A 14,844-nucleotide genomic window follows, 5' to 3' on the forward strand; every position below is an offset into this window, starting at 1 on the left:
CTGAGCATGAAAGAGAAAGCTGCTTTCTTTCTTCCCCCAACTGGAGCCTTCAGTAGCACATAAAGTTATTTCACTCTCTGCCTAACTTACTCTTGCTGTAATCTGCTCATCTTAGCACTTTATTTACTTCATTTCTTTATCTTTGTGTTTATGCTGAATCTTTTTTTCCCACCTTCTTGGAGCCTTTTTTGGTGAAGAGGGATGTAAGAGGAGGCGGAGATTTTCCATAGCACTGCTTTGCTTAACCCAGTGCTAAATACGAATTAAGAATCAATAAATACTTGTTGAATGACTTAATAAATGAATAAAAGACTCAGATCTCATGGAAGATGAAACAAAAATATGTTGAAGATACTTAATACGTTTTGAGGTCGTCTCTCAAAAACGTGTTGAAATTCCCCCCAAAACTACTGTGGCTACTGAACTGTTTTGCTTATAGATGTTTCTGAATTCCAGTGTCCAAATGCCATTTTCTTTCCATTGTTCTGCCATGATTAATTTCTCATTAGAGTTCACAATAGAGTCCACAGTATTTTCAGTCTAGGCAACGTCGTTAAAAATGTGTGGTTTTGAGGAACGACAATATATTTCCAGATTATGAACTCTTTGAAGTCCTTTGTTTATTCTACCAGAGTTTCTCAGTACCCCTTCTCCCCAGAAATCTGGTATATAACATTTTTTACTTTATTCTAGTCTGATTTCAAACTAGGAATTGGCCATTTCAATTTATTAACCCATTACATTATTCAACATTTATTATGTTAGATGCCACACCCTAAACTCAGCTCTAACCATATAGAGGTGATTGTAACTTGCCTTCTAGGAATGAACAGTCCAGAAGAGAAGAGAAAACTATAAATAAATAACTTTATTGTGTTATTTATGTACTTACAGTGGTAGGTATATATAATTGTGTATGTACTTACAGTGGTAGGTATACATTGACAATATGCCCATTAAATTTAACTTAGTATCGATTCTTTAAACTTTAAATGTACACTTTCTTTCCTTTGTAGGTCCTTTTCCATGTGATATATGCGGTCGCCAGTTTAATGACACTGGAAATTTGAAACGCCATATAGAATGTACCCACGGTGGAAAGAGAAAGTGGACTTGCTTTATCTGTGGAAAATCAGTACGAGAAAGGTGAGGAATTATCTACACACCCAGAAAAATCCTGGTACTGTTATATACAAATAATTAACAAATATAGTTTAGAAGGATTAGGGTAATGCCAGATGTGAGATACTTGAATTATGCTTTAATTTGAAATTTAAGGATATGCGAAGAAATTATATAAAATGTTATAGAAGATGATATGAAATCAGGATTTTCAGGTTTAGATAGTGAATTTAACACAGGTAACATTTTATTTCTTTCTGGAACTCTAATAAAACTACATTAAAAGTTATTGATTGACTGATTTAAAAGATAGTAAGCTACAGAGACAGGGAGAACAGAAAGATGACAAGAACAACACAGATTTGGAAACTGGAAAGCAGATGAATCAGTGGCAACTGACTTAGCAGGTCTAAGAAACACAAATCCCAAGGTGGTGATGGAGAAATTGAGAACATAGTTTACATCAGAGAATCCACAGAAGGAATAGGAGTAGGCAGTATCAGATGCCTCTGGAACTAGAGTGAAGGGGAGGCAGAACAAGGAGCACTGGAGTAAAAACTTCTTTAGAAGTTCTATTCTTTGGATTTTCTTCTGACACCCACACAGGTCATTGCTGGTGGGCACCGACCCCTCTCCCAATTCAGCAGATATCTGGACTGGACTATACCATGTTGTCATATGATGAATGCTTTCTGAATTCTGGAAGCAGTGAGCCCCAGGCCTTATCCCTTCTGACCTCTTGGGTTTTAGATTTTATTCCCCCAGCAGTAGTTAGAAAACAATTCTCTGAAAATCTGAACAACCAAAGTGCAAATATATTCCCTAACAAATAGTACACCTAGATCACCTACTGTGAAGTCATTAGGGCCCCCTCATGCTCTTTGACCATCCCATCCACTTTTTAGTCTATCACACTTAATCATGGACAGATAGAAGAATTAAAAAACAGAGAAAGAAAACCTTTAATGTGAAAGCTAGATTCCAACACAATCAGGAAGGGGAAAAAAAAAACTTGAAGGAAACAGATTATCCAGAAAGATGAAAACTTTCAAAAAAAAGAAGATAAACAACTGTTATGGATATTCCATTGAAGATAAAGTTGAAGATAAAGAATCCATTACACAAGAACAGGATGCTATATAAAAGAGTCACATAACAAATCACATTCAAAGTATGATAGACAAAGTAAACAGCCTAATGGAAGGATTGAAGAATGAAGTTGAGGGAATCTCCCAAAAGGTAGAGCAAAAAGATACAGAAATGTAAAATAAGGATTAGAGCATTAGGGAACCAGTCAAGAGGTCTAGAAAGAAAGAACGAACAGCGAAAATAGCAAGGGAAAAAAAATCATCACTGAATAATTCAAAATAATTTCCCAGAACTGAAGCACATGAGTTGCCAGACTGAAATTACTCATCAAATGCTTAGGACATTAGATGAAAATAAACCTACTCCAAGATATATTGCTGTGATATTTCAGAACACTGGGGACAAAGAGAAGCTTCTATATGCTTCTAATTTTCAGGAAAAAAAAGTTACATATGCTGAATTACGAATTAGAAGTACTTGGACATCTCTCTGAACGGCAACACTAGAAATAAGATGATGCAGTTGTACTTTCAAAATTCTGAAAGAAAAGTATTTCCAGCTTAGAATTCAGTTCTTAGTTAAACTAACAATCAGACCTAAAGATCATAAAGACATTTTTCATGATACCAAAAAGGTAGTCTTTGATGTACTCTTTCTCATGAAGCAACTAAAAGGCATGCTTCACCAGAATGAGAAGGTAAACTGATGAAGAGGAAGATGAGGGCTACGGGAAATAGGAATTCTAATACTGGGGGGAGGCAACAGGAATTCATAGGAGGATGGTGAATGAGGTTTCCAAGTTGTCAGTTGTACAACATGTGTGTGCAATGGGTAGTTAGCCCACACTAGTAGTAGTAGTGACCCATGACACGTTGGGGCTTGTCATTGCTGAGATCCCTGCTAGCATGTTTCCTCTTTTAAGAACTGGGAGTCAGAATGCTAGAGCAGGTCCGACCCAAAATATTTTTCTTTTAATTTAATGTGGTAAGAACTTTTAACATGAGATCTACCCTCTTAATAAGTGTTTAAGTGCATGATACAGTATTGTTAACTGTAGGCACGATGTTGTGCAGCAGACCTCTAGAATTTACTCATCTTGCATAACTGAAACTTCATACCTATTGAGTAGCAACTCCCCATTTCCTTCTCCCTGATTCTGATTCAAATTCTTATCTATGCTCTGCCACTGTATGGCACGTGTATGCCAGTGAAGTTCCTATGATTATATTTATGCCTTGCTGCTTTATTTGACTGAGGATATTTGTTTGATTTCACAGAAATGTTTTTTGACCTGTCCCTGGGAATTAGAGATAGTTCATAGTAAGTTTGGAAGCAAAGTGTATACAATAGCCTATTTACTTTGACTGTATGTATTTCTGTCAGACTTTCTCGTACTTGATCCACTCTAGATTGTCAGATGCTCTGATTGTGGTGAACCTTATGTTTTCCGGTATTTATTCATGACTTTACCCACTGACATGCTGGAAAGGGCTTTTGCTAGTGCTCAAGCAAGCTACAGCCAGACTTTGATACAGAGACCCTATTCATTTTATTTCGTGGGCCCTTTAACTAATAGTGGCAATATTACTAGATTTGTACTTGCTACTCAGTGTTTCAAAAATATACAGTATATTGTTTAGTGATATATACTACTGGGTAGTAAAACAAAGAAGAGGGGGAATGGTTGACATACGTGGTTATCCCTGAGAGAACAGAGTAACGTGGAGGCATTCTAAGGTATAGCAATATTCTATGTCTTACTCTGCATGTAAATGTAATACTGTTCTTTAAACACTATTCATATTTTATATCCTTCAGCATATAAAAGTTCCATAATTTAAAAACATTAGAAATGCCACTTTCTTAAAATAACAAACTGATATCATGGTAAAATAGGAAAATCAGTATGCTATATTTATATGAAAACTTATATTTATAGACTGGTAAATTATACTTTATTTTATGCTTTATAAATTATTTTTATCTTAAAGGTCTTTCTATAAAAACAAAAAGCAGACAAACCAAAAACTAAAACAACCTTCCATCTTTTTATTTTTAGTTACTTAATACATAGGGGTGCGAGGATAGTTTTAGGAATGTTTTCCCCAAAGCTGGGTACACCTGCAAGCGCCGGGGTCAAGTGTTGTTGGGCCTTGTAGAAGAGCACCATCTACTGGCATAGATGAGGCATTAACAAATGAGCCAGGTCAAGTTATCCTTGCGAAATAAGCTACATTAGGCTTTGTTTTTATGACTAAACTAGTTTTGTCTGCTCAGGGAATTTTCAAGGCTGGTCTCTGTTTTTTATTTTAACAAACCCATATCGTGTCAGTAGGGCTGGAGGCTTTAGAAATGGCAATAATTGTATTCTTTATATTATTTCCCTTCTTCACATTGGCATCTGGAAGTCACAAACACCTGTAAAGATTTCCTTGGCTTAAAACATTCTTTTAATAGATACTGAGCACAATTTGAAAGGAATAGTACTGATAAACTGGATTCCTTCTATATTATTAAATTCTCTCCACTAAAATTCACATCAGTTTTACTTAATTTAGTAGTGACAGTTGAGCATTTTCCATTCTACTTCTTGAAAGTTGCTAAGCTATATAGTTAAATCTTTGAGCAAACCAATGGCAAAGGAAGGCAAAGTTAATTTTTTTTTTAAAGAAGAGAGACAAAACAAGCATGATTATGTGTTCGTGAGACTAATTCAATAAAAAGCAAAAATACTGTTGGAGAAAGGGAGAATTGCCATAATATCTTTAGCTTGAACACCTTTCTAGTAAGCTTTCTAGAAATATATGTTTAATATAAATATTGGTATTAAAAAAACTTAAGATAAATGTGTATTTTTAAAATACAGGACTACTTTGAAAGAACATTTGAGAATCCATAGTGGAGAAAAACCTCATCTTTGTAGTATTTGTGGACAAAGTTTTCGTCATGGAAGTTCATATAGGTAAGTCAAGCCATTTTTTCTCTGTATTAAGTAAGATAAATTATGTCTCTTTTAATTCTCTATTATCATTGCATTAGTTCATTGGTGAATTAAAACATTTTCTAGTACTCGTGGTAAACAAAATTATGCAAAAAACTCTACTTACAAACTTTTCCCTCTACATTACAGCTTTTAATATTGTTTTCATTCTGTAGTGCAAAATATTAAATAATTTCTTCATCACCAAGTTTGCTAGATGCTTTACTGTCTGAGTCGCTGTCATTTAAATGTTTATTTCATTACTTAATCTTTGAATTAAATTCATTAAAGCTCTGATATTCTAATCCCAATGCATTTTGTCACTCTTGGCTATCAAAGAAATGGTGTGAAATATGGCAAAATTGAAAACTGTAGGATTATTAGTTTAGGAAAGTCTTTTGTGTATTATTTGTAACCTGTGTAATTGTTTTTATAGCTGAATTCCTGACCACATTTGCAGTTTGTGAAAAGTTGGCTTTTTCCTGAATAAATAATAGGTGACTACCTACTGTGAGATATATGTACATTTTAAATTTTTATTAATGCTCCTAAGATTTTTAATCATAAGGCTTTAATTTTTATACTTCCATTTATTATTTACCTCTTTTTCATTTTAAACAGAATGTGCCCCCTTTAGATGTAGTTCAGTCAATTTTGCTGGTTATAGTTATGGAATAAACACCTGTTTTGGCAACTTGAGAGCTTGTTTGGAGGTTCTAGCAGGGGAGCGCAGCTACTTGCATACCCTTGACCGAAGAACGGTCCACCTCTATCGGGGAAGGTCGTCCTCTTCAACCCATCGCGCAGCTTCGGGAGAGACGCACATGGAGCGGTGAGGGAGGAAGGGGACACTCGCCTAGCCAGGCAGATCAGCCAAATCAACCCTGGCAATCAATGGGGTGACAGATGTCGCAGCCAGATCGCCCTCACATCGTGTTTCGGCAACTTGAATGGGAAAGCTATTCATTTCACTAGGGTATATATAGATGGAGGATTATGGGGATACGAATAATTCAAGTTAAATGAATTTGAATAGTTTAAACCTTTATAATCTGTCTTTGGGTGACTATAAAACGAACCGGACTTTGGTTAGTGTGAAGAAAAGTAGCAAATGTAACTGTCAGCAAGTTGATTACTTAATAAAATTTACTTAATTCTCATACATCAATTTAGAAGTGGTATCCATCGTCCAGGATAGGATTCTTAATTATTTGCTGTATCATATGTTTAAGTCACTTACCTTATTTGTCTAATTCCTTCTGACTCATTCCTACTTTGCTATCTCTGAAACTCCACCAGCAGACAGATAACAACCCTAGACATTTAGTACATTCTAAAAAGTCAGGAAGGAATGCCATCCAGACATAGTGTATATGCACACGTTGAAGTGCTTTTGTGAAAGAGGTGAGCAGCAACCCTGGAGTAAGGTAGTGAAAAGAGTGGGAAAGACGGAACGTCATAGATGTAGAGCACATAATGTATGAGGGTGGCTGAGTAAACAGCCCAATTTCCCTTACTTAATCAAGATTTTCCCTTTGGTGGCACCAGTTTTTATGCTCTTCAATTTTTTTCTTTATAGACTTCATTTACGAGTACATCATGATGATAAACGATATGAGTGTGACGAATGTGGGAAAACATTTATTCGTCATGACCACCTTACAAAGCACAAAAAAATACATTCGGGTAAGGTGTATTTCGTAATGATGGTTACAAAATCCTTTAAAAAAGCACCTGAATAGGACATACTACATCACGTTTATGTTGGCTATAATTTTAATAGTTTTAGTAATATATATGCTGGTCACCCCATCAATAATGCTCGTTCTGAAAACTTTCTTTTAAAACATCTGAAAGGGACATAATTTTATGGCATGTTTTTGTTCACTGCAATTTTAATAATCCGGTTGCCTTTTATGCCTACAGACTATATTTTGAAATTTGTTTTAATCAAGTTCTCAAAATTTGCACTATGCATATTATGTGGATATGTGCAATAATTGGTATTGGCATTTCTATAAAGAGAGATGCCAAGATAACATTTTTCATTTTTATTGGATTTGAAAGAAGTTAGCAAAACAGATGTTTGAAGAGAAATGATTATAATTAGGTGTTAACATTAATGTAATAGTGAATTTTTGAAACCCTGTCTTTGGAAAAGAGTACCTTAATAGTCGTGATCAATTTCAGATCTTTATACTATATTTATAATTTTTATATTCTGGGGCTTTCTTTCATATTTTCTTCTCTGATTGATGTTCAGAAAGAGCTAAGAGAGCCAACTCTGTGAGTACAATAATTGGAAAGAGCCATCTCTATAAGCACAGTAGAACAGGTGCTTATTATTATTTTAAACAATCTAAATATGAAGTATGCAACACATGTAATTACTTTCTTAAATGATCCCAATGAAGGGCGCCTGGGTAGCTCGGTCTGTTAAACGTCTGACTTCGGCTCAGGTCATGATCTACTGCTCGTGAGTTCGAGCCCTGCGTCGGGCTCTGTGCTGACAGCTCAGAGCCTGGAGCCTGTTTCAGATTCTGTGTCTCCCTCTGTCTCTGATCCTCCCCCATTCATGCTCTGTCTCTCTCTGTCTCAAAAATAAACGTTAAAAAAAAAAATTAAAAAAACAATCCCAATGAGGTTACAAGTTGCAGTTGTTATCAACTGTTATCAACTTTTAAGAGATGCTAACGGTCTGATGACTTTTTCACTGGAATTATGCATTTTCATTTTTAGGAGGAAGATTCTAACTCCTAATTCTAGAGATCACATGCCTTAATTGCATACTGGATTAAGTTAAGAGTGATTTTTAAAGCGCAAGCCTTTATAACTGATTATTAGAGATGAGAAACGGGACTCATCTAGAATTTTCCTTCATATTTGCGTTTTAGCTCATTGCAAATGTGTGAAATCCCCACAGATGAAAAATATTTTTTTAAAAAAGTACAAAAATCTGAAAATGTTCAGGTCCTTTTTATAAACAGTAAAACAGCCTTATCTTGATTCAGTGTGTTTTCATTTGAAGTGTTTGACATCTAGACTTATATATTCCTAAAAAATTCCTGAGTTTTGAAGTCATTTCATTTATCTTGCTCTGTTACATTGAGAGGTAAGATTTGAAGTCTTCCGCAAAAAGGCTATTCATTCCTTCTCCAGGTCGGGAAAAGGTTCACATCCGTGAAAAAAAGCATAGATTCATTGAAGAAAGGTACTTTAGTAAGGAATATAAAGCAGATAGCCCAGAATAAAGGGTGGCTTTACTTTTCTGGTTGATTTCCTATCATATTATCCTGTTGTTTGATCATCTATTTCTGGGGGGAACACTGAAGTGCATATTATAATCAAACTATTTGGGTCTTTAAGGTGAGAAGGCTCATCAGTGTGAAGAATGTGGAAAATGTTTTGGTCGTAGGGATCATCTCACTGTTCATTACAAAAGTGTACACCTGGGAGAGAAAGTGTGGCAAAAGTAAGTGAAAAAGCAATTTCTCATAATTACTGCATTGGATAAGTGTAGTTTGGGTGAGAGTTACAACTGGTCTCATAGTTTATTTTGTTTAATTGAGGATAGGTTAACTAGCTCTTTTTTTTCTAGCTTCTGTAGCTTCTCTGTTGACCCAAAGAAATTGAAGGAAATATTGTTGTTTACTTGTTTTCAGTTGACTCAAGGCTAGGAGGTAGTAGATAATGAAGTTAATAACTAATACAGTCTTGGCATTCTTTGGGCATTTCATTTATCTTTGGTTGCTGTGGCTCTTAGCAAAAAATATAAATGTGCTGCCTATATACTATACTTAAAAAGAGTTACTGCTGGAAATGTTTCTAGTCAGAATTTAGATTTCTAATCACACTAAGCAGTTAAAATGGTATTTTCTTTGGGGGGGGTGCCTGGGTGGCTCAGTCAGTTGAACTTCTGACTCTAGGTTTTGGCTCAGGTCATGATTTCACGGTTCGTGGGATTGAGCCCCGTGTTGGACTCTGTGCTGGCTGTGTGAAGTCTGCTTGGGATTCTTTCTCTACTTCTCTCTCTACCTGTCCCCCTCCTCTCAAAATAAAGAAATTTTAAAAATAAATAAATTAAATTAAATGGTATTTTATTTGAAGGAGGCATGTGCTGGCCTGAACACCAACTTTTAAAAAAAATTTCAATATACTTAACATACAGTGTTATAGTAGTTTCAGATGTATTCAACAATTCTGTACATTACTCAATGCTCATCACGATAACTGTACTCTTAAATCCCTTCATCTATTTTACCTACCCCCTGCCCACTTCTCTCAGGTAACTTAGTTTATTTCCTAAAAGTCTTTTTTCGCTTGTCTCCTTTTTTCTTTAGAACACCAGCTTTTTAAGCAATTTAGATATTCAGGGTTAACTGAGATTAGTTGTTGAGTGTATTATGTTCAGAGAATCCATGTTCTTGGACTAGGTGTTTGACACAAATGCTAAATAATGCACATGGTCTAAGGTGCCGAGAAACTGTAGCTGTAGTTTAATAGTACTGATCATGATCAACAAAATATATATATAGTACCTTTAAATGTAGTAAGTGACAGAACACTTTGAAGAAAAGTAGGAAGTGTTGATTTCTGTCCATTTTCTTACATTTTCATATACTGGTTTATTGTTTCTTTCACTGATTTTGTTCAGTGATTCACTCACTGAATCAATGTATTCATGGTAGTCATTGAATTCTTGTATTCATTAGATAATAGGAATGCTGCCAAGGGCTGGGATAGAAAGATATACATGATTCTGTATAGAAAAGAAAATAAGAATTTCAACATATTGTTTGAATAGGTAGAAAATAGACTGAACTGCATACTCACTTGCTCCAGAAATTCTGTTAACTTTTTCTCAACCCCTTTATACCCTTAAAAATTATTCAGTATCTCAGGAGCTCTTGTTATAGAAATAATAATATAAAAAATTATTATTGTGTAAGTAAACTCTACAAATCATATTAGAAATTCAGTTGATAAAATGAAGACCTTGTTCATTAATTCACTTGAAAATAGTAATATACCCATCACATGCTCACATAAAAAGCAATTTTGTGAAAAATAGCAACTTTACAAAACAAATTAAAAATATTAAAGGAGGGGCGTGTTTGGCATTTTTGTGTATCTCTCTAATGCTTTAATAGAAGATAGCTGGAGTATTGTATCTGCTGCCATGTGTTATTTTGTTTGAAGTAAATGAAGAAAATCTAGCCTCACTCTACACATCGTTGGTAAAAGGAGGAGTACTGTGATAGCAGTAATCTTAGATAATTGTGGATATTAGTCTTTGCTACTATACCCAAACTAAGCAAGTGGTAGTTTCTTAAAGGTAGTTGCAAGGTGAAATCTGAAACAAAATTAATGAAGTTTTTGTACTCTGTTACACTCAGCCTATTGGTCTTGTACTTGAATGATTTTTTTGTACCTACGCACAAATTGTAATACGATGCATTTGTCCTTTGGAAAACATGGGTTCACTAAATTATGGCAATTTTCTAAATGTAAGCACATTTCACAGTACAGGATCAACAAATCACATGTGTTAATATTGCCTCCAGTCTCTCAGAAAGGAGTATTGGGAAGCTGTCAAGATCACAAGGGCAGGTGCAAGTTTTCCAAAATTTTTATACTAGCTTGAAAGCTCAGACTTTATCATTGCTGACAAATATTGTCATTTTTTCCCTTGATGTGACAGGTTTCCTTCCTTTAATTTTCATGAAAATATCTGGCAAAAACTCAAGTCTGTAACTGTGGTTTGTCTTTCATTCTTTCAAGTAAAATGGTATTTCATGAAGAAAGTGGCTACTTCAGCTCACAACTCAGATTCACAAGTGCTTTGCTTTGAGACAACCATTATGCTTTGGTATGCCGTAGAAGTGCTTCTTGTGTCCTTCCCATTTCATCACAAAAAACATTAAAAAGGCCACACTCGGAAAGGTTGAAAGTTAGTAAAATTATAATTTAGCCCCTTTCCCACTTTTTTTTTTTCCTGTGATCGCGTGGTGGTAAAGAGCACAATGACTGTTAGTACATTTTGGTACCACTCCCTTGTTTGGAACTGAGGTACCAGCACTTTTATCCGCCATTTCTTTTGTATGTGTCATTAGTGTAAATGTCTACATAATGAGAAAGGAACATAAGTGTTAAGGTATTATTTTGAAAATAACTTTGATCTTATAAACCCTATGAAAGAGTTTTGGGATTCCCTCCCTGCCACAAGAGCCTGCGGACCTGTCTGCTGGCCTAGATAATTATGGAACCAGAACCTGTAGGCTCCACTTTCTACGAGGGCTGGCTAATGGTGGATCTAGAATACGGAGCCTTACATATCATTTTATGGAACCAATACTTATTCCTATGTGATAAAAAGCCATTGAAAATTTTAAATGAGGGGCACCTGGGTGGCTCAGTCGATTGTTCGACTTCAACTCAGGTCATGATCTCATGATTCATGGGTTCGAGCCCTACCTCGGGCTCTGTGCTGACAGCCCAGAGCCTGGAGCCTGCTTTGGAGTCTGTGTCTCCCTCTCTCTCTCTCTGACCCTCCACTGCTTGTGCTCTGTTTTTCCCTCTCTCTCTCAAAAATAAATACACATTAAAAAAAAACTTTTTTAAATAAAGGAAAATTTTAAACAAGAAGGTGACACAGTTGGATTTCTTTTGGGGTAAATTACTCTTATTGATGGGTGGAGGCTGGATTTGTGGCGGATAAATTAAGACAAGTAAATCAGCCAGTTAGAAGGCTGTTAGAATTTAGGAAAAAGATGGTGAGGGCCTAAACTAGGGAATAGAATTAGTAATAAACAGTAGCAGATACTTATTTGAAAAATACTTAGTTTTTTTTAATTGAAAGAATGGTAGCAGTCATGGATAATTCCTGTTTTCAAAGAATTCCTGTTTTCAAGTGGGTGGTAGATAAACCAGCCATTGAGATAGAGAATACAGAAGTTGGACTAAATTTACAGAAGGAGACAATGAATTGTTTGGTGTGTATTGGGTTTGAGATGCCTAATAGAAACTCAAACATAAAATGTGACAGGTAAATAGAAGTCTGAATCTCAGAAGTGAAGTCTGAGCGTTTATCAAGATTTATATGTGAATACGTAAAAGCAGATTATCCAAGGAAAAAATGTGGGGAGTGATGAAGGTTAGCACCCCTCCTCCCACCCATTATTTTATAATGTTTCTTCTTCCCTTTTATAGATCTAAATTTCTTAGCCACAACACTATAGGCATTTGGGGCCAGATAATTATCTTTGTTGGGGAGCTGCCCTGTGTAGTGTAGGTTTATTTATCAGTATTCCTGGCTTTTATCCACTAGATGGCAGTAGCACCGACTTACCTCCAGTTGTGAAAAAACGAAAATGTCTTCAGACATTACTAAATGCCCCACGGTGACAAAATTGCCCCAAGTTGGGTACCACTGCTTCTTTCTGTATGTGCCTATGGTGACCCTGTTTATATCTCTATTTGTATTTACCAGGGATATGAATGGAATAGGACAAACCAAGTATGTTGGTTACAGGTCTTTTGCTAAGTTTATCAGTGACACTCCCGTTATCTTTAAAAAAAAAATTTTTTTTTTTTAAACTTTTTGTGTTGTTTTGTTTTTGTTTTTTGGGACACACAGAGAGACAAAGTGCGAGCAGGGGTGGGGGCAGAGAGAGAGGGAGACACAGAATCCAAAGCAGGCTCCAGGCTCTGAGCTGTCAGCACAGAGCCCAGTGCAGGGCTCGAACCCATGAATGCGAGATCGTGACCTGAGCCAAAGTTGGATGTTCAACTGACTGAGCCACCCAGGCACCCCTCCCATTATGTTTCTAAATGTTTGTTTCATCAGGTAGAAGTAAGTTTCTAGAAGACAGGACCTTGCATAGAGTTTTTGTAGCCACTCTTTAAATGTTGAGTTGAATGAATTGAAAAGTGTGAATAGCATTTGAAATATTAGGCATACTATTGCTATTGAATATTGTAACAATATGCTAAATATTCCAGTAAAACCCAGATGTTAAGAGCAAACTGTCTTACAGAACATCATAGTAGCCTCTGTTTGAGTTAATTATTTTGCCATGTGTTCAATTAGATATAATTACTTCCAGGGTGAGATGATAGACTTTTAATAACTATAATTTAAATGCTAATCATTTTACACATATCTTAATCCTCACAATTAAATTGGAGTCTAGGGGGGCGCCTGGGTGGCGCAGTCGGTTAAGCGTCCGACTTCAGCCAGGTCACCATCTCGCGGTCCGTGAGTTCGAGCCCCGCGTCGGGCTCTGGGCGATGGCTCAGAGCCTGGAGCCTGTTTCCAATTCTGTGTCTCCCTCTCTCTCTGCCCCTCCCCCGTTCATGCTCTCTCTCTGTCCCAAAAATAAATAAACGTTGAAAAAAAAATAAATAAATAAATTGGAGTCTAGGATTGTTTAACTCACAAAGCGTATTCTTAGGCATTATACTTTACTGCCTGATAAGTTAGGTTTTGAGTAATTTGCAGCTTTTTATGTCTATTAATTCGTAATAAAAATAAAAGGACTGGTATCTCATTCTTTTTTGATTTAGGTATAAAATTTATTTTTAAGTTCAAGTTTATGATACTTATTATATTTGTTATAAAGTGAACCAGTTTAGAGCAGTGTCACCTTTTTGATGAATGCACATTTTTGAGAGTACTGCAGTTTTTTTTCAGTCAGACTTAGCGTCTATTTTTTAAATTAAGGTATGCTTTACAGACAGAAAAATGTTTTTTTTAGTCTGTAGTTTTGCACATTTTGATAAATGCATGCAGTCATGTAATCATTACCACAGTCAAGATATGGAATAGTTCTGTCACCCCTAAATTACCACTACACCGCTTTGTTCAACTCCTTTTTTCTTCCTTTAGCTCATCATTGATCTGTTTCTGTCCTAGTAATTTTTCCTTTGATATTTTTAATAGCAAATAATAATAATACAGAAGTTCAGTGATTTAAATCTTAAAATAAAGGGGTTTAAAGTTAAAAGTCTAAGGACCTCTTTGTATAGATTCATTCACTGAATATGACTGGAGGAGGTAAGGTTGGTACATTTTTTTTTTAATTTAATTTTAATGTTTACTTATTTTTGAGAAAGAGAAAATGAACGAGTGGGGAGGGGCAGAGAAAGAGGGAGACAGGATCTGAAGCAGGCTCTGCACTGACCGCACGGAGCCCAATGTGGGGCTCAAACTCACGAACCCTGAGATTATGACCTGAGCTGAAGTCAGACGCTTAACCAACTGAGCCACCAGTTTGGTACTTTAAAAGTAATTCCACATTCCTTTGGAGTTCTATGCTTTATTAATGTGAGAATTCTGTGTGTAATTTTTGTACATGATGTAACATATTTTTATTGTGTTATTAAAGTTATATTGAAAACTCAACCCTTTTTATTTTTCTTAGATACAAAGCAACGTTTCATCAATGTGATGTTTGTAAGAAAATTTTTAAAGGCAAATCAAGTCTGGAAATGCATTTTCGGACGCATTCAGGTAAAAGTTAATAGGTACTTTACATATATCTTTGTGTAATTATTCAGGATAAAATATGGACATTTAAATTTTGTTGTTCTTGGTTAAATTTTTTGCCTTTTCCCCGTACGATTTTTATTTATTATGTTAAAGGTGATGTCAT

General features: G+C 35.5%; 1 protein-coding gene across 1 annotated transcript in view; it reads left to right on the forward strand.

Annotated features, from left to right (window-relative positions):
* The window catches only part of ZBTB41 (zinc finger and BTB domain containing 41), a 48,955-nt gene that overhangs the window by 16,042 nt on the left and 18,069 nt on the right, over positions 1 to 14,844 (forward strand). The window contains exons 6-10 of the mRNA XM_045456673.1: positions 1,017 to 1,146; positions 5,078 to 5,173; positions 6,771 to 6,877; positions 8,558 to 8,663; positions 14,614 to 14,702. Of these exons, the coding sequence (XP_045312629.1) occupies positions 1,017 to 1,146; positions 5,078 to 5,173; positions 6,771 to 6,877; positions 8,558 to 8,663; positions 14,614 to 14,702 (528 nt within the window). The remainder of the gene's footprint in view (positions 1 to 1,016; positions 1,147 to 5,077; positions 5,174 to 6,770; positions 6,878 to 8,557; positions 8,664 to 14,613; positions 14,703 to 14,844) is intronic.

Source organism: Leopardus geoffroyi, chromosome C3 (assembly GCF_018350155.1).
Source record: "Leopardus geoffroyi isolate Oge1 chromosome C3, O.geoffroyi_Oge1_pat1.0, whole genome shotgun sequence".
Classification (NCBI taxonomy): Eukaryota; Metazoa; Chordata; class Mammalia; order Carnivora; family Felidae; genus Leopardus; species Leopardus geoffroyi.